At 41.4% G+C, this 20,689-nt stretch overlaps 1 protein-coding gene across 1 annotated transcript; it reads right to left on the minus strand.

The window, feature by feature from the left end:
- Positions 1–348: 348 nt before the first annotated feature.
- TRAF6 (TNF receptor associated factor 6) lies at positions 349–19,304 on the minus strand. The gene is made up of 7 exons (XM_061152146.1): positions 19,164–19,304; positions 13,463–13,783; positions 9,288–9,438; positions 8,221–8,379; positions 6,759–6,830; positions 2,844–2,921; positions 349–1,489 (listed from the first exon to the last, which is right to left on the minus strand). The coding sequence occupies exons 2-7, from the start codon at positions 13,759–13,761 to the stop codon at positions 620–622; spliced, it is 1,629 nt and encodes a 542-aa protein (XP_061008129.1). The 5' UTR covers positions 13,762–13,783; positions 19,164–19,304; the 3' UTR covers positions 349–619.
- Between the last annotated feature and the right edge of the window lie 1,385 nt (positions 19,305–20,689).

Below are 20,689 nucleotides of genomic sequence, written 5' to 3' on the forward strand. Positions count from 1 at the left end.
GTGTTCAAAAGAGTTGAAAATTTCTGAGCTCAAATAGCTTTTCTCACCACCAATAAGCTACCATATGGCTGACTAGGTGGGACATTTAAACTTTCTATGTTGGTGATTATGTGTGTGCGACTCCTTGTTCTAGAGCACTAGGTAACAAAGCACCATCAGAGGGGCTGCGGAATTCACTCTGCCTGCAACAGACAAAAAAAGGGGTTTATAGCCTAAAACCTAGCAGCTGGTCTTCACATGGTTCTCAGAGTTCTAACTCTGGAGAAATGATACTCTGTAGCCTACAGGAAATAGTAAGCAAGGTAGAATGAAACGACTTAAAGGAGAATTATTGGACAGACAACACAGTTACATTTAATAAGTAAGGTTATATTTAGGGTTTATAACTAGTCCCTGAATATCCTTAATAACCCTGGAGGAAAAACCAGGGTGAATGAGAACTTAAGCTTTCCAAGGATTATGGCTCAAATCCTCTGAAATCTACAGGAAGTCAAATAAAATTCACTGGTGAGTATTATATCTTTCCCATTGTTTCTGTTTGTTTGTACATTATTATTGAGAACAGGGTAAGTTTGCTGCAGATGTTTTTTCTGTTGTTTCTTGAACAAGTCAGGGGATGCTATATCCCTGAGTCAGTACTCCGTGGCTGAAAACCCTCCCTCCGAAGACTGCCCATGTCGAAGCGGGTGGAGACCTCACAGCGTACTAGTAACGTGTCATCCTTGATGAAGGTTCTTTGTCTGAGGGCTTCCAGATGCATAAAAGTCACGTAGCCAAAACCCTTGGGGTTCCGGGGGATGGTGGGTCTCTGAAAGGCGAGGAGCTCTGGCTTGGCGTCCATTATTTCCTCATGGTTCTGCCGCACAGCTGCTTCAGACTGATCGAGGATCGTGAGGCGAATGGTCCCCTGGAAGGGCCAAGGCAGGTGGCTGTCGTACTCCCCCTGCATCGTGTGGACAAAGAGGGAGATGTAGTTGGCACAGCGCTGCGCGCTCGGCAGCTGCAGGTGCAGGCGCATGCACAGTTTGTAGCCGGGTTTGCCCGTGTAGAAGCCGGGGCTGTGAATGACAACAGGTTTCTCCTCTTCTTGCGATTTCAAGTGCATCCCAAAGTTGCCAATCTTCCAGATGTAAATCCCATTGCACTGCTGCGCTTCTATCTCAGCAACTTTGTCCTCGAGGGTTCGAATAGTTCGCTTGAGCTCACTTACATACATGCTCTGGGTTTCCATTTTCGCAGTCAGCTCCCGGATTTGATGGTCTTGTCTTACAAGGCGACCCTCTAACTGTTGAATCGTTTCTTGGAAATTGTGGACTTCTGAGTGACGCCCAGAGGAAGGCCGGGTGGGAGGGACAGAGTCGTACGGAGCCATGGTGCACTGAGGCGCGGGAGCTACCGCGAGGCTTAAAGTCTGAACAGCCTGGGCCATCATTCTCATATGCGACTGGGTATTCTCCTGCAGGTGGCGTGCCAAGTGATTCCTCTGCATCTGAAAATCAAGCACAGGCCTCAGGTGAGGAGTAGAGATTTGAGGACCAGGAAAGGGACCTGGCCAAGTCAAATAAAAGGTTCTGAAGTCACATCATCACTTTCCTCAGTCCCGTACAACCTTCTTTGACTATATCAGATTCTCCATCCGGAGAAATGATCTTGCCTCTTCATTCCCTGAAAAACTGAGAGGCTATCTGCTGAATACTTGTTCAAGTTTCACTCAGAAAAACCTCCCTCCCACCTGTAAAAGTATCAGGATCTATGCCTGTCCTTCTCTTTGGACTCAGAGCTGACCCTCCTCTTGTCCTAGATTAATACTTCATCTGGGTTCCAAGTGGCATCCATCCCTTTTCACCTCCTCAGGAGGTTATGCTTAACCATCTCCTTTCTCTATCTTCAAACATTCTCTCCTCTTAACTCTTCGCCTCAGAACAGATTTATTAGTCTTTCCTGTTTAAAAAAACTGGGGTGGGGAGGGGAGCAAAACCCTCTATTGCTCTTGTATCTCTCTCAAGTTAATACCATATTCTTCCTTTTCCTTTTATAACCAAGAGTCATCCACCTGGACTGCCTCCAACCCTGCATTTATTTTTACAAATCTATTGCCAAGTGGAAGCTGCCCTATCTTCCTACTTTTCTAAGGTCATCAAGAATAGCCTAATTGTTATGTGAAAAAAACATAATGTAACAATTTTATTGTGAGGGTAATTCAAGTACATTATAGAAACAGTGTAGATAATCAAAAAGAAAATAAGCTACCTGTTATCTCACCTACCACGAACATTTTGCTATATCTCCTTTTAAGTCTTTCTCTCTATGCACACAAGCAATATAGGATTTCCCCACCAAGTGTAATCGTACTCTTCACTATTTGCTCATTTAATTTTTTAAAATTATTAAATGCATACTTACTGTAAAAAAAAATGCAGATATAAAGGCACAGCAGAAAAGCCAAAGTGTACTCACTCTCTCCAGACAAACTGATTTACCATAAACAATGCTATATCTCAGGTATCTGACAAAACTGATCGCTAGGTCTTGAAACTCATGTCGGAGATCATAACACCGCCTACTCCTTGCCTGTTTCTCCAGCGTCTGGGACTGTTCATTCTTGGCTCCTTTCCGGGTCTACTTCTCTTTCCAGTACACTCCATGCAATCCCAATCACACCTCCCACTGTCATCACCAACTACTTCCCCAAATCAATATTCTGAGTCTCAACTTCTCTTTGGAGCTAAAGACCACATAAGCAACGTTGTCAGCCATCTCCAATTCCACTGTTATCCTCTACCACACTATACAGCTTAATTTTCTTGATCTATATTTGAGAATTTAAAACAACAACAACTTACCTTTTCATGGCAACCAAAAGCACTGAATGTGCATGGCACTGGGGCTGTAGGACAGTCTAGATCATAGTGATTGGGCATCTGAAAACCAAAACAAAGGCTGAAAAATGTTCTTCCCTGAATTTCATATTCTCGTTTGACAAGATCATCTCAAAATAAAGAATAACGCTTCATCTAAATAAAATTATACTGTCAATGGCTGCTTTTGTTACAATGGTTGAAACAGAAACCAGTTAGCCCACAAAGATTAAAATGATATTTACTTCCAAAAGTCACAGGGAAAGGAAATACCAACATCTCATACTGTGCCCCCAAATCACTCAAAATTCATTTCGAGAACATGTTTATTCCTATTGCTGGGGAACCGGCACCCTCTAGCGGCACTTTAAAGAAAAAGCACCTTCTGATGTCATTCACAACGCAACTAGGACTCTCCCTGAGGACCAGGCCACTGATTCAGTTCAGTTCAGTTCAGTCACTCACTCGTGTCTGACTCTTTGCGACTCCATGGACTGCAGCACACCAGGCTTCCCTGTCCTTCATTATTTCCCAGAGTTTGCTCAAACTCATGTCCATTGAGTCAGTGATGCCATCCAACCATCCCATCCTCTGTCGTCCCCTTCTCCTCCTGCATTCAATCTTTCCCAGCATCAGGGTCTTTTCTAATGAGTCAGCTCTTCGCATCAGGTGGCCAAAGTACTGGAGCTTCAGCATCAGTCCTTCCAATGAATATTCAGGACTGATTTCCTTTAGGACTGACTAGCTTGATCTCCTTGCAGGCCAAGGGATTCTCAAGAGTCTTCTCCAACACCAGAGTTCAAAAGCATCAATTCTTTGGTGCTCAGCATTCTTGATGGTCCAACTCTCAGGCCCGTGATGAGGGACCAGTAAACTGTGTACATTAGAACCACTGACTGCACCCTGTACTTCCCTCATGACCACCTTTCATAGCTTCTTATCTTCTGTTAACCTGCGCATACTCTGACTACAATGGGGAGACTCAGATGTTAGAAGACACTTTAAGCACTAAGTTTTAAAGAAAATCTCAGCTTTTAATTTGGGGACTCCAAAAAACATTCTTTAAGGTAGATTCATTATGCAGAATTATGTTTTTTGAAAGTGGTACTAAATTTCCTCTAAAAATTTAGTTTAGCTATAATTTCAGATGACCTAAGAATATACTGGCCTGCACCTAATGGAAGTTTTTGGCTTAATTCTCACTTATGATTTTAGTAATACCACTGTGTTATTTGTATTTGTCTGTTTTACAAGATTGTTTCTTGCAATGACCAAATATGTAACTAAGTCTGCAATGAAAATAATGATGACTAGGCAACTTGAACCGGAGGAGGAAATGGCAATCTATATGACCCTTCAGAAATAACATCAGAGATCATTTATTCCAACCCTTCATTTCACGTAATCTGTAACAGTGGTCAGCAAAATCGTTTCTGAAGGGTCGGGGAGTAAATATTTTCAGCCTCATAAGCCCTGTGGAGTCTGTCGTGTGCGTGTGTGCTAAGTCGCTTCAGTCGTGTCCGACTCTGGACCCTATGGATCGCAGCCCACTAGGCTCCTCTGTCCATGCAATTCTCCAGGTAAGAATACTGGACTGGGTTGCCATGCCCTCCTCCAGGGAATCTTTCCAACCCGGGGATTGAACCCAGGTCTCGTATGCCTCCTGTACTGGGAGGCAGGTCCTTTACCACTAGCTTCATCTAGGAAGCCCCACGGACTCTGTCACAAGTACTCAACTCTACCACTGCAGCACAAAACCAGCCATATGCAAGACATAAATGCATGGGCAGGGCTGTGTTCCAATTAAACTTATTTAAAAAAGCAGGTAGCAGTCAGATTTAGCTGGTGGGCTGGTTTACTAATCCCTAATTTAGAATGTCAACTTTCTTTATCAGAGATAAACGTCCAAGACAATGGCACAGTTAGGGTCAAAACCTAGGTTTTTCTGACTCTAAACCTAGGGTTTTTTCCTATATTAAGTTTTACTTCTGCTAGGTTTTAGATATGCTTTCCTTTAAACATCAAAGCAAGGCAAAAAAGAAAAACCAGGTAGGTGAGAGTTCATAAGCAAAAAGAAGTTTAACACCTTTAAATTAAGGCCCTGTTGGAAAAAAACTAAAAAGACTCTGTTAACAGATGAATGGAAAAATTTAGTCGAGGGACAGGTTTTGCTTTTCCTACTTAGTAAGGTAATCAATTATGATCTCTATCTCTGGGTTTGCAGATTTCATGGGTGTATAAATATTTAGTGACTAATATTCATATTTTGTGGGGAAACTCTCCAAATGTCAGAAGATAGCAACCAGATGGAATTTTCCTTTCTCTATTAATAATAAAAATGAGTAGTTTTCTATTACAACTACTTCTGATGATGCCCCATCAGGGGTCTACAGACAACCGAACAGAGGGGCTACAGATCCTGGAAATCTCCCAACACGCCTCAGGGGCCATGGCGATAAATAACGTTCTGCTACAGACTTGTTTCCTTCTATTTCTTCTTTTTCAAGTGGTTTCTGGATACCTAAGATCCTTACTTCACAATCTAAAGATGTATTTCTTATAAATATTTTTGTTCTTTAAATGGGCATTTTAAATTATTTTTATCTAAAAACTACTTGGCTTTGTCTAGAACTTTTATGAATATACATAAACAGATATTATGTTAATGATTTAGGAATTTTAAGTACTTATGACTGAGTACTTTGTTCTTTCTGAAAGTATTATATCCATATATCTGGAAAAAAAAACTCGGTTTTCTAAAAAATTGAAATATAGATAGATTTACAATATTGTATTAGTTTGAAGTATACAGCAAAGTGATTTGGTTACATATATATTTATACTTTTCGGATTACTTTCCATTATAGGTTGCTACAAGATACTGAATATAGCTCCCCACTGTGCTATGTATATCCTTGTTGCTTATCTATTTTATGTATAGTAGTTTGTATCTGTTAATTCAATACACCTAATTTATCTTTCCCCCTTTTCTTTTCTTCTTCCGTAACCCTGTTTGTTTTTTTATCTCTGGGTCTGTTTTTTTGTACAGAGTCACTGGCATTATTTCCTGGGTTCCTTGTGTAAGTGGTAGCATGTAGCATCTGCCTTTCCGTCCGCCTCACCTCACTCAGTACGATATTCCCTAAGCGCACCCACGCTGCTACAAACGGCAGTACCCCATTCTGTGCTACGGCTGCTGCTGTCAGGGTTCAGTCGCTCCGTCGTGTCTGACTCTCTGCGACCCCGTGGACTGAGTGACAGTCTAATGTCTATATACATATACCACATCTTGTTACACCCATCATCTGTTGATGGGCATTTAGCTTGTTTCTAAGTCTTGCCTATTGTAAATCATGTAGCTATGAACACTGGGGTGCATGAACCTTTTCTTTTTTGTGTGCTACACTGTGTGGCTTGCGGGATCTTAGTTCCCCCAATCAAAAATTGAATCCAGACCCTTGGCAGTGAAAGTGTGGAGCCCTAACCACTGGGCTGCCAGGAATTCCCCATGTACCTTTTCAAATTAAGATAGATATATGCCCGTGAGTAGGATTACTAGATCATATGGTAGTTCTATTTTTACTTTTTTAAGGAACCTCCACAGTGTTTTCCACAGTGGCTGCACCAATTTACATTCTCACCAACAGTGTAGGAAGGTTCCTTTTTCCCCACACCCTCCCTAGAACTTATTATTTGTAGACTTTTAAATGACAGCCATTCTGACTGATGTGAGGGGACAACTGATTGTGACTTTGATTTGCATTTAAAACTCACATAGTTTTAATTCTTCTTCAGTCTGCATTCATTTTGCCTTACTGATTTAAAATTTCAATTAAAGACCTAATTCATTTCTTTAATCTATTTATGGAAATACTGGCTTATGAAAGAGAATCACTATACCTGTTCTCTGATGAGCATGGTATTGCAGTATTCACAGATGACATTTGCCAAAGGACAGTTCTGCTCATGAATCTAAATTTTATTGGAGAAATATAAGGAAAAAACGTGAGGAAATCTGAAAAGGTAAAAACAACCTACTTTTATAAAAAGCAGTATTTTTCACTATGAATAAATTAGGGACACTGGTGTGCGTAAAATAAAAACGTGAGAATAATCTATAATGGTTATTTTCTCTCCCTTCACCAGTGAAGAAATGAGATTCATCTCACCCTCCAGCTCTTTGAAAGAATATGATTGCATGCAAAAGAGAATCTTTTAAATCACTTTTTAAAAACCTGATTAAAAGTCATAAAGCATCTCTGACTGTTTGGATATCATTCATCAATACTATAATTCTCCAAAGACCTCTTTTCAAAACTTTCCAGCAGCAGCAAGATGATTTAATTAAAACTCTTATCAGGAGGGTAAAGAACAGAAGCATGATTGGGGCAGGTGGCCTAGGTTCTCAAAGCCCCCAGAAAAATGAGTCTTCTTTTCTAGAATACAGTAAATTTAAGAAATAACTAACCCTCCTGGTTAGGCCTATTTTTACTGAAGTTTAAGAAGACACCAATTTGCTGTAATTATGCCTCAGACTTCACTGTTTTCAGCAAGTTAGCTGACACTGTTTGAATAATTAAACAACTTAATAAGCATAATATGCTTGATCTCATAAGTAGGGACATTACCAAGATGAATCTGCAAGAAATAAAGTCTAAGGAAGTATCTTGATAATAAAAAGAACATAAATTGTACATGGATTATTTTAGTAAAAAGGACATAGGATGGGGATACAAGATCTAGGATCTCTGTGTTGGCCTTCCCGTTAATAATATTAATATAAAATCACTTAATCTGTCTATAAATGGAAAAAATGTTCTATCATCATGATGCTGTCAGGTGCCATGGAGTTTCTTTAAAAAATAAACATTTTAATTGAAGTGTAACATAAGTACAGAAAAGTGAATTCATTGTATGTGTACAGCTCAATGAATTATCACCAAAGAAGCATACTTTGTGGGATTTAATCTCCTCAAAGTTTCAACGACTCATTTTCTTTTTAAAAGAGAAAAATGTAAGTCTTACACAGTAATTATTTTATTTGTCTCTAATCCAAAACTGGTTATTAAAATTCACATAGGGAAACAGATCAGCACAAACTTTCTTAGATTTTGTTACTTGTAGATCTTCCACAGTGGTTAAGTAGCAGAAATAATGTTTTCTAAGAAAGAGACGAAAATACAAACCCTACATTCATTTACTAAAATGGTTTACTTAACTTACTTTCTTAAAAATCAGTCTTCTCACAAATGATAACACAGATTCAGGACTAGATTAACATCTTCATCTCTGCTAACTCCTTCCACTGCACGTTAAAAAAATAAAACAACAGTTGAATCAATAAATCCAACTTAGTACATACCTCTTTATCTTCAAATGCCATCAATACAGCACAGTTTTCACAAGGAACCTGTCTCCTGGGACACTCCTTGAGAATATGAATATTAAGGTGGCATTTCTGGAAAGCATGCTGGCATTGGGGACAACTCATAAGAGCAAACTCACAGTGTGCTTGATGGTCCTATGAAGAAAAATAAATAAGCAGTATTTGCCAATCCTTGAGAAACCTCCTAAATGTCATCTATTCTAAGAATATACTATTCTCTTCTATAGAATTGGCTACTGAATCTACTTTGTGTAGTACACACTACAGAACCACAATATGAAGGCTTCAATGGATTTTTTTCAAATAATGGTTGTGAGTTGAAAGTATACACAAAGGACTTGACTTTTCAGGTTCATTTATCTAATTAGGGAAGAGGGTTGGAAAGAAGCAGATTTTCTCATTATCAATTTAGTGATGTGTTCAAAAGGCCACTCCTTCAAAAGGAGCTAAGTAAAGGGGGCAAGTTACATGAATATTTTAAATGCTTAATTTCAAATGGAACTTAAGCAATATTTAACTTCTCATAAAAACCACCACATTAAGGACTGATTAACTTAAAAACAAAATCTTTTATCCGGTGGCTTCAGTTCATCTCAAGGTATAGGAGAACTCCATTTAGTTCAAAATAAAATGAATAATTTAGAAAACCAGAGAAAAAAGTATGATGAGGGTGCTAAGATGATGACTACGTGGGGCTTGTTGCTTATTTCAAAATGAGAGAAATGAAGCAATGGGATTAAAATGTGACATATTTAAAATGCTCTTCAGTTTCATTGCAGATAAAGTTCACCCAAAAAACTTTTAGAATACTGATTTATTTTTTATTATCACAGGGTGTAAAGCCAGAGTAGGTGGAAAAAGAAATTTCTGGCTTCTACTTATATTTATACTCAATAATGAAAGGGTTGGTATTAATTCAGCAAGAATTTACTAGCCAATCACTATATGCTAAGCAGTGGCAATATCCAGATGGACAAAGCAAAGTCCCCATTCTCCTGGAACTTCTTGCATAAACACACATGGCTAGAAAATAACTTTAATACCTCAAGATGCCTCAGTTCCATCTTGTGCAAACAACCTTCATTTGGACATTTCACCATCAGAGAAAGAATCTCTCGTTTTGCAAAATTGTCAGGAAATAGTTGATTTTCCAGCAATATTTCATTGTCAACTGGACATTTGTGACCTGCATCCCTAAAAGAAACAAATACATTATTTAGTAGATTTAAAACACCTTAATTTCACCTTAGAAAATCCAAAACAATAATACACCACATATAAACTCTTCATTTATTACTTAAACGCATTATATTGTATGTATAATATCACCAAAATAAACTGTCCTTTTATGGACAGTTTATGAACCAGTCTTCCTGTGTTCTGACAGCAGCTATTTAACATACTAGGGAGATGTAACTAAATATATGCTGCTCAGAATACACTAATAACATGTCTACAGTTATTAGTCATAAGTAAAAATTAAACCCATTAGCAGTAACCTCGTGAGGCCACATTTTTAAGGTTTACTCTGAAAAGTCATCAACACTGGCTCATGGACAACACCGGTTTCTTTTATCTTTGTGTCATGGGTACAATGCAGTTGGGAGTTAAAAGGACCTCTATGTCCTGCTTCCCCAAGGTTTATTCCGTCCAATGATGGGGAAAACTATCCCCAAGAAGCTTGGGTGTCTGTCATGCCCCTTTCCCTTTTTGGGATGTTTCAATCTTCACTCACAAAATGTGGCAGGTCAGGGAGGCTACAGAGCGTTCATCACTCAGACACTGGTTGTGCACTTCCTACGTGTAAGGCAACAGTGGTGGCTCCTGTGGCAGATAAGGGTGCTGAAAATAAGCTGTGCTGCCCAATGTCTCAGAACTAGAAATGGTGAGTGACACAGTCAGTGTTTACAGGGCCTCTCTCAGATTGCATGATGTTATTATTACACTGTCAAATATTTTTTTGAGAAGCAGGGACATAAACAAATTTACTGAAATATATTCCCCAAACCTAGATGATTGGGTGTTTAAGAGAAAGTAAGAAGAACCTTTCAAAGTGAACTGGAAACCATTATCCACTGCATAAGCAATCACTCCAAAAGAATATGGAATTGGATTGAGATGTCTTTTGATTCTCTGAATGATTATACCGATGAGAAATTCCCGAGTCGTTCCTTTAAGAACATTAAAGTCAAAGTTAGTGGTCATTTTTAGTTTAGAAGGAGATAGAAAAAAAGAAAAAAAGTCTCGACTTCCTTTTGTGGGTTTTACTTCCTTTTCAGATCACTGTTCCACTACTTTCATGAATATCTTGCTATTAAAAAACTGCTAAAGATTAGTTACCTTCCTGGGCATGGGTGACACTTGGTAAAATACTGTACACTTTCACCTACAGAAAAAGCAACAATTCATAATGTGGTCTTGTTTCAACCTAAATATAATATAAATTAAAAATCATTATAAACAGGAAAGAAAAAAAAGGTAAGCCTTTAACAGTCTCATGTATACCCTAAACCAGTGGTCTCAGCTGGGGCAACTCTGAGCCCCAGGGGACATGTGGCAATGTCTGGAGATGCTCCGGGTCTCATAACTATTTTCACCACTCAGTGAGCAGAGGGCAAGGATGCAGTGAAGCATCCTACAACACCCAGGACATTCTTCCACAACAAAGAACCATCTGGCTCAAACTGCTGACAGTGTGGAGGGTGGGAAAACCAACCCTAAAGAGACACTGGCAATTCACCACTGGTTAACAACTTTTCCTCCAAAACTGAAGTGAGACACATGCTCCCTTGTAATTTAAATTAAGCCAATTCCCAAGTATGGATGTGGATACCACAAATTCAAATTTTATAGACAAGTCTAGCAAGACTCACAAGAGAAAAAAAAAAAAAGATTCAAGTAAATAAAATCAGAATGAAAAAGGAGACAATTACAGCTGATACCACAGACGCAGAGACTCATGTGAAAAAGTATATGGCGACAAATTTGACAACCTAGAAGAAATGGATAAATTCCAAGAAACATACAACCTCCAAGACTGAATCATAAAGAAACAGAAAATCTGAACAGACTAGATTACCAGTAAGGAGAGTGAATCAGTAATCAAAAACCTTCCAACAAACAAAACTGTAGAAGCAGATGGTTTTACTAGTGAATGCTATCAAACATTTAAAAGAGAATATCAATCCTTTTCAAACTCTTCCAAAAAAAAACAGAAGAGAAAAGAACATTTCCAAACTCCTTTGATGAGGCTAGCATTACCCTGATGCCAAACCAGGTATTGGGGATGCCACAAGAAAAAAAATTATTTAAAAGTCAAAAGAAAAACTTACAAGATGAGTTAATGGCCAGATAACCTTCTTAAAAATGATTTCACCAATATAAGTAGATGCTTAGTAGTTGAAGAACCAAAAATTCCCCTACTTCTTCGATTTTTTGGTCCTGTATAGAACTCCTAAAAATGTTCCCATCTACTTTTGAATAATAGTAAAATATATCTACTTCTTAGGAGATGAATTTTATTCCTTTGCAGAAATCCCACATACTTTCATTCAGTTGAAGCAATCCTAATTTACTGAGCACCTACCGTGTCTCAGCACTTAGGAAATATCAAGAAATAAAGTTCTCAATCCCTGCTCTCAGGATTATCTTCTGGCGGGGGCGGGGGGGGGTGAGGGGGCGCGGCAAGCAGACAATAAGCGCACAAATTATTTTTGAAGATGAAAAGTGCTGAAGAATAAAAGTACCTAGGGGAGAAAGGGAGTATGGGGCGATGAGGCGGAAGGCACACTGTGGTATAAACCGGGAGGCCAAGGTACCTACAGGAAGGTGCGATCTGAGCCGCACTGAGGGAGTAAAGCGCAGTGACGAAGCAGTCAGCTGACATCAGACGCAGTGAGAAGAGCGCCAGCCAACCACAAGGCAAGCGCATGCCTGGCAAACTCAAGGAGCAGCAAAGAGTGAACAGGTGGAGGGGACGGGAGTCTAACAGAAAGGTGGTCAGATATGACTTAGTGACTGAACAATGGCAAAAGAAAATGCACGGGCCCATTATATACAGTCGTACAGGGCTTTGGCTTGTACTGCCAGATGCGGCTGCAATGTTTGGAGCGGAGACAACATCATCTTACTTCTCTTACCAGGTTCATTCTGGCTGCTATATTGAGAACAGCCTGGAAGAAGGCAAGGGTGGAAGGAGGGCAGCCCGTGAGAGAGCTGATGGGGATTCAGAACAGGGTGGTAGCAGTGGAGGCAGTGAGAAGATTCTGAATTTTGGCAGAGCCATCAATCAATGTTGTTTAGTCGCAAAGTCATGTCCAACTCTTTGCAAACCCCATGGACTGTAGCCTGCCAGCTTCCTCTGTCCATGGGATTTCCCAAGCCAGAATATTGGACTGGGATGCCATTTCTTTCTCCAGGAGATCTTCTCATTTTAGGGATCGAAGTCAAGTCTCCTGCATCTCCTGCACTGGCATGCAGATTCTTTATCACTGAGCCACCAGGGAAGCCCTATCGCTCAATACCTTAAGGGAGAGTCGCTCAGCCACGTCCGACTCTTTGTGACCCCATGGACTATACAGCCCATGGGATTCTTCAGGTCAGAATAGTGGCGTGGGTAGCCTTTCCCTTCTCCAGGGGATCTTCCCAACCCAGGGATTGAACCCAGGTCTCATGCACTGCAGGCAGATTCTTTACCAGCTGAGCCACAAGGGAAGACCCCTGCACTGGCATGCGGATTCTTTATCACTGAGTCACCAGGGAAGCCCCATGAATCAATACCTTAAAAATACTCGTTATTTTACAGTAGTCCATAGGCTTCAGGTAGCAGACAAAAATGTAATGTGGCTAAAATGAGAATAATGATTACTTACAGAGTCAGCATTATTTGTACAGTCAAGATGATCATACTCTAGCTGCATCATCATTTAAGGTACTTTTTACATTATTTTCTTAAAGCTTCAAGACACACTCCAGTCTGTAATACAACTGCTTTAAGTGGAAGGAGCTACTTATTGTTTATTTATCTATGAGTCAAAAAGGGAAGGAGACAGTAATTACCTTTCATGCTAGAGTAAGAATTGGAATAAGAATGTAAATTTCTCCGTTTTCTGTCCACTGCTCTTTTCCCTGAGGCAGCTTTTTATGTATAAGATTATTCTATGTAATAGTGTTCCATTTGGTTGTTACAGCATTTGGTTCATTCTTTATGCTCACGTACCTTATGGACTTGATGATGCAGGCTTTGCAGAACCTGTGGCCGCAAGGTGTCTGCACCGCTTCCCGCAGAGCCATCAAGCAAATGGGGCACTCGTACTTGCTCTCCAGGGGTGGGTCAAACTCCACATCGTACCCCTGGATCTCTTCCATGAAAGAGCTGGAGAGAGTCACCGTGCTGGCTGTCCCACTCACACTGTCGTCCTTCGCTGCAGGCCCACAGGAGCTGGCGGCCATGGCGGCGCAGCAGTCGCTCTCGGACTGGCTGGATCCGCAGCTGTTCTCACAGTGTAGCAGACTCATAGTAACGCGATCATCGACTGCTCTGTAGACACAGCAAGGGGAAAAAATGCCTTAACATATATTCACACACACACACACATATCATAGCTATCTATGCAAGCCACCTTTTAGTGGATGTATTACTACGTTAGCTATGCTTAATATCATTTACAGAAAACTTCCAAAGTTTTTTTTAGCTTTGCCTCATAAAAGTACTATTTTACAAGTGGAGGAATTCGTGAGCTAGTAGAAAGCTAGAATATAAGGTTAACAGAAGAAAAATACCTCAGTTGTAATAATTAGCATAATTATCTGTTTAAATGTCTGTTTTCTACGACTGGAGTTTCAAGAATTTTTGTTTCCTCAGTACTTAGCACGAGCTCTTTCATCTATCAGGTGTTCATTAAGCAGCTGAAATGAACTTAATTATGCTGCTCAAGTTCCTTCAAGTATTCAGAGCTGAAGCGAACAGTATGACCGGCAGGCAGTGCAAAGACCAGTGCATAAGGAATCAAAAGGCTCATTAGAAACTATCAGATACTTGGTTTAAGGCGATGTAACCATTTGGATCTCAGTTTCCTCCTCCAGACCTAAAATTCTATTGAGTACAGCTGACCAGTGAACAACCTGGTGTAAGGGGTGCCAACCCCCACATGATAAAAAATCCAAGTTGGCCCTCTGTTCTTAGAGTTCCACATTCTTGAAGTCAACAACCACAGATCCTGTACTGAAAAAAGAAAAACAAAAACAACTGCATGTAAGTGGACCTGTGCAGTTCAAACCTGTGTTGTTCAAGGGGTCAACTGTACCTCCAAATGTTCAGAGTGGCAATTTCTATTTCGCAGGAAGAACAGGATTAAAAAAGCATATTATTTGTACATCCCCATGCCCTCAGTCAAGTGACTATGTTTCATTATTAATGACTGGAAAAACAAATGAGGCTTTGTTTGCCTATGGAAAACCATGGCTTTCAAGGGTAGGTAGGATGCTTTCAAATTCAAACCATTACTGGAATTTACAAGGTAACAAGTTAAGGTCTAAAAGCAATTCACAACCTAATTAACCAGGTCCCTCCTGTGGATAATTACACTGAAGGAAGATTCTCAGTCTATGTGCCAGATATACAGCTGACCCTTGAACGACATGGGGGTTGGGGTGCTGACCCCATGCAGGTAAAAATCCACATACATCTTTATGGTCTTTGTCTATACCCACTTATTCAACCAAGCTCTGATGACATAATGCTGTAGTATTTACTGGGGAAAAAGAAATCCACCTATAAGTGGATTCACACAGTTGGAACAAGTGTTGAACGTTCAACTATCAACCAGAGCTCTAGAAAACAAAATGTAACTCTCCAGCCAATGTTGTAGACAATGTATCCCCAGCCTGTCTCATTTCTATATAAAAATCCTGTCTGCCACCATGACAAACAGTGGATGAAGACAGTAATCTTCAATCTTTTTACCATGATAGAGATTTTTTTCCTTCTCAGAAATCCTGAGAACCATTTGATGAGCACCTACAAAGGATGAGGCGCTATTCTGGCTGGACAGGCACTCCCATGAAGTGCTGAAGAGCTTAGGTGCTAGAATTGGATGATGTAAGTTTAACTTCTGTCTCCATTATTTGGTGTACACCCTGGACAAATCACACAACCTTTTGGTGCTCTAGACTCCTCATCTGTAAATGGGGATAACAAAAGAATCCACCTCAGAATTCCATTAAGTGTATTAATACGTGCAAAACACTTAGAACTGTGCTTGGAAGTAAAATGAGTTATCCTCTGTAGCTCCATAAGGGTTATTTTATTTAACAGTTTCATTGTTCCCCCTTCCCCCCTGTCAAAGGGAAAACTCTGAATCTTTAAAAGGCTAAGTAACTTGCCAAGGATTAACCAACTAAGAAGAAACAGAGTTAGGATCAGCACTCAAGACTACCTGACCCCAGAGCCTGTGCAATTTGTACTAGCCTATAGCTGTCTATATTTTGACAACTTTGTCTATCAAGCTGTATTAAAACTCTTTCCAATTATTATGACACTAGACTAAGATGCTGACAACAACTTCTATTAAACATGAGTTGTCCAGTGTTATTAGGTTGGGTTGACAGAATTCCAAAAAATCAGTAAAGAAAGGCTGGTGCTTTGTTTCATTTTTTTTGGTTTTGATATAATATTTTCAACAAGTTAAAAATAGTTCAAGAAGCCTTGTTATAGGTAATGCAGATTCCCAGGGAAGGCTGTGCAAGTAGATGAGAAGAAAGGAATGGCAAGATAATGGAAAAGAACAGAATTAGTCTCTACACCTGTGCTCCAGGAGGGGGTAAAAGGCCCCCATTACACCCTTCAAATCTGAGGACAGATGACACTGTGATGCTATACTAGGGTTTATATCCTTTGTTTTTTATTTCCCCATATACATTTTTGTTGGAGAAGGAAATGGCAACCCACTCCAATATTCTTCCCTGGAGAACCCCATGAACAGAGGAGCCTGGCAGGCTATAGTCCATGGGGTCTCAAGAGTTGGACATGACTTAGCGACTAAACACACACACACACACAGATATATACATTTTTGTGTTTAATTACTACTTTAGGTAAATTTCTTAGAAGTAAAATTATTAGCTCAGCTTTATAACTTTTTATGATTTCTTATAGATGATGCTGGTTATCCAACATGAGCTACATTTTGATACACAATATCAAAGACTTTCTAATTCCCACTCCCGAGAGATTAAGTATGAGAGAACACATTTTATATACCTTTGATAATTCCAGGTATAGTTACTTTTTGAAACTTTATTCAATTTTTTAAAGTAAAATCACTTCTGAGAAATTAATTTTTGGTTATACAGCATATATCAAAGTGCTAGCCAGAAGACAAAAGCAAAAGTCACTGAGCCAAGTCTACTTTTTCTGCCCAAATGTCCAGTTAAATTTTAGTTTATTGGATAGTTGATATACTGCCCTCTTGCTGTCCAGTTCAAAAAACTTGAAGGTCTTTAGGTTGAAAGAGACCTTTCATAGCAAATATGTTACTAAAAAAAATCTGTCCAGTCAGTCACAATTCCTTAAAAGGAATTCCACTGCAGGAATGCAGTGTTAAGACATGAAAGTGAGCATGTCTTAAAAATCTAATTGCCACTACTTTTCAAGCTTTTTAGAAGTAATACAAAAGCTTTACACCTTTCAAATAAACTTTTTTAGGAGTCACTGTGTCTACAGGATATAGCCCCATGTAACTATACTGCAAAGGGAAAATTAAGCTAAAGCAGTATTTTGAGTGCTATTCAGTATTTTTAGGTTTACTCTTTGGCAAGTTAAAACAATCTTTCCCTTTGCTTTTTGGGATTGTGATGACTTAAATGAAAATCATTTTCCTAACTACAATGAGTAACTGTTTTAATTAACACCAATGAAAAAAACAGTGCTTACAGTTAGCTACAGAAGTGAATGGAAGATGACCTGGCAACCAAGTAGAAAATACTATGTTCTATTAGGGGTTTGTTTTTTTTTAACCTCACATGGTGCCTCAGGCATCCACTTCATGAGATGCTACAGACACAGGCTTGGCTTTTCATAAGCTAAAATAGAGTTAACAGATATTCTTACTTGCAAATAAAGACTTCTTACAGCCTCTTTTCTATTCTAACATTTAGAATTCATATGGCTTTCTACGTGAATTAATAGAAGAGACAGTACAAAGTTCATGGTTCCTTAGTAGGTTAAGAGTTTCATGACTAATTCCCTCTTTGTGAACCGAGTAAGCACTGCATTAATTAAATATTGTAGGATGTATTCACTGCAACTTATTTTGACTGCAAAATGAATACTGAAAATAGCCTTACAAGAAATCATAGCTTACATTCCCCTATTAGCAAGGGTGTATATATTAGTCTAAAGAGTATACTGCTAAATATCTTGCGGGAGGGAGAGTAGGGTGATGCACAAAAATTTGTTTCTGTAAGATCTACAGATGCTAGGATGAGAAACCCACCAAGCTAAAGAAATCAATGTTATATCTTGAAATGGTCAATTTTAAGTCAACGGAAATTCGTTCATAGTTAGACATGTAACTCACATAAAGTAAAACTATGTTAATACAAAACACTGAGAAATCACCTCTAATTTGCTATTAGCTTAGAAACAAGAACTATTTACCAAGTCTTTAAAATCTATTCCTAAAATTGCAAAGACCTACAAAAGTGTTGGAATGGCCAAAAAGTGCTGGCCAAAAGAGTCAACTGCTATGCCTTATTCTTGAACACAAATCTGAGGGGCATTCCCCCTTCTAGGCACTATTTGTTCTCCTCCAAGAGGCAAAGATTTGAACAACTTCTTTCAAAATCTAAGTGGCCACAAATTTATCGGGTATTCAAATCTGTCACAGAAAAGCCCTCAAGTTACAATTCTGAAACGCTGTGCCGTATGCAGCGCGTGCAGGTTGAAACGCTAATCTTCACATGGGCAACAAGTGCCTGAGACACAGTCCTTCCTGCAGTCACGAAAGGGGCCACAACGTCCTCACCCCACCCCCAGGCTTCAGATCAGAAAAGCCCCTTCTCCCTTCCCCAGTAATCACAAGTGGATGGATAAAGCGCCTGTGGCCAGACTCTCAAGGCCAACACTCAGAAAGCTTTTCTTGTTTCTATGCCTGTGTGCAGCAAGACATTTAGTAAATTACTCTCCCGAGAAACCAGAGAAAACACGCACATATTACAGGCTCAAGCTGCTAAAACTTGTAGGTACTTTCTGTTCACTCAAGACAGTCCTAACTCTCAGCTGGAGTTCCCCCGAAGCCAAATACTAGGAACAGCTTTATCAACCCAGCGTCTGGAACAATCGCTAGAACTCCCAAGTGCAGGCGCGGGGGAGGAAACATTCGTGTCAGCTGAACCTTTTTTTTTTTTTTTTTAAAAGCTTGCTGCCTGGGAAGTCTACCGAGTTCAACACGGAGCCTCAAAATAGCTTTCCCATGACAATGACAGAGGGAGTCGCCAAGAACTTAAGAGGGATTTTTTTTTTTTTTTTTTTTTTTAAGTTGGTAACATCCGAGCGACGGGAAAATCCAGGAGGCGATTTCCTCTTCTGGGAAGGGAATGCGCCGAGTCGGGCAGGTCGGGCGGAGGAAGCTGGCGCGCGACTCCCGCTGGGGGATGGAGTGGCTCGGGAAGGAGGTGCCCGCTGGCCGGCGGAGCGGAGGGGTCAGGGGGCGGGGTCCCCAACCTGTAGGAGCCCAGGGGAGAGGAGGCGGCGTCCCCAGCCCTCGGGAAGCGAGGGGACAGGGGCGGCATCCCCAACCCGTCAGAAGCCAGCGGACAGGCGCGGCAACCCCAACCCGTGGGAAGCGAGAGGAGAGACGGAGACGTCCCCGCTCGTGGGGAGCGAGGCCGCGACCTCCAGGAGCCGTCAGAAAACTCACCGTTCGGGTTCGCTGGGCCGCCGACTCCACCCGGCCGCAGGACTCCGCTCGGCCAAGGCGCCAGGAGAGGAAGGCGCCAAGCTCCGCGCCGAAGTGGCCGGAAAGCCGATCTCCTAACTTGAAGGCCGCCACTGCTGCGGCCCCTGGGCGCCCGGAGCCCGAGCCCCAGAGGTGGACACCCCTACTTCCGTCTTCTCTGCTCGCGGGGGAGCGAGGGGCGGGGAGCGGGCGGGGAGCGGACAGAGGGGCCGAGCCGCGCGGGGGCGTCCCCTGGCGGCGGTCCTCCACCCGAGCGCGCTGTGGCGCATGCGCGAGGCGGCCTGTCTGGGGCTCTCCCGGGGCGCTTCCGCCCTCCGTGGTGGGAATCCCACCTGGGTTCTTTACACCGCGGTCCTGAACTCGTGTGTGTGTGTGTGTGAACTGGGGTGTGTGTGTGTGTGTGTGTGAACTGGGGTGTGTGTGTGTGTGTGTGTTCCTGAAGTGTGTGTGTGTGTGTGTGAACTGGGGTGTGTGGGGGGGTGTGTTCCTGAAGTGTGTGTGTGTGTGTGTGTGTGTGAACTGGGGCGTGTGTGTGTCTGTAAACTGGGGTGTGTGTGTGTGTGTGTGTACTGGGGTGTGTGTGAACTGGGGCGTGTGTGTCTGTAAACTGGTGTGTGTGTGTGTGTGTGTACTGGGGTGTGTGTGAACTGGGGCGTGTGTGTCTGCAAACTGGTGTGTGTGTGTGTGTGTGTGTGTGTACTGGGGTGTGTGTGAACTGGGGCGTGTGTGTCTGTAAACTGGTGTGTGTGTGTGTGTGTGTGTACTGGGGTGTGTGTGAACTGGGGCGTGTGTGTCTGTAAACTGGTGTGTGTGTTCCTGACCTGGTGTGTGTGTGTGTAAACTGGGGTGTGCGTGTGTGTTCCTGAAGTGTGTGTGTGTGTGTGTGTAAACTGGGGCGTGTGTGTGTCTGTAAACTGGGGTGTGTGTGTGTGTGTGTGTGTGTGTACTGGGGTGTGTGTGAACTGGGGCGTGTGTGTCTGTAAACTGGTGTGTGTGTGTGTGTGTGTACTGGGGTGTGTGTGAACTGGGGCGTGTGTGTCTGCAAACTGGTGTGTGTGTGTGTGTGTGTGTGTGTACTGGGGTGTGTGTGAACTGGGGCGTGTGTGTCTGTAAACTGGTGTGTGTGTGTGTGTGTGTGTACTGGGGTGTGTGTGAACTGGGGCGTGTGTGTCTGTAAACTGGTGTGTGTGTGTGTGTGTGTGTGTACTGGGGTGTGTGTGAACTGGGGCGTGTGTGTCTGTAAACTGGTGTGTGTGTTCCTGACCTGGGGCGTGTGTGTGTAAACTGGGGTGTGCGTGTGTGTTCCTGAAGTGTGTGTGTGTGTGTAGCAGCAACAGCAGTAATTCCACACTGTGTTCTTATAGCTTACCTATGCAAGCCGGAGCGAAATCCCAACTCAACAAAATCACTTGACCTTCGAGAATTCTTAAATGCTTCCCTGACTCCATCGGACTTGCCAAGGAAGTTTCCATCAAAAGTAGAACCCT

The sequence above is a fragment of the Dama dama genome, chromosome 1, assembly GCF_033118175.1.
Source record: "Dama dama isolate Ldn47 chromosome 1, ASM3311817v1, whole genome shotgun sequence".
NCBI classification, from domain to species: Eukaryota; Metazoa; Chordata; class Mammalia; order Artiodactyla; family Cervidae; genus Dama; species Dama dama.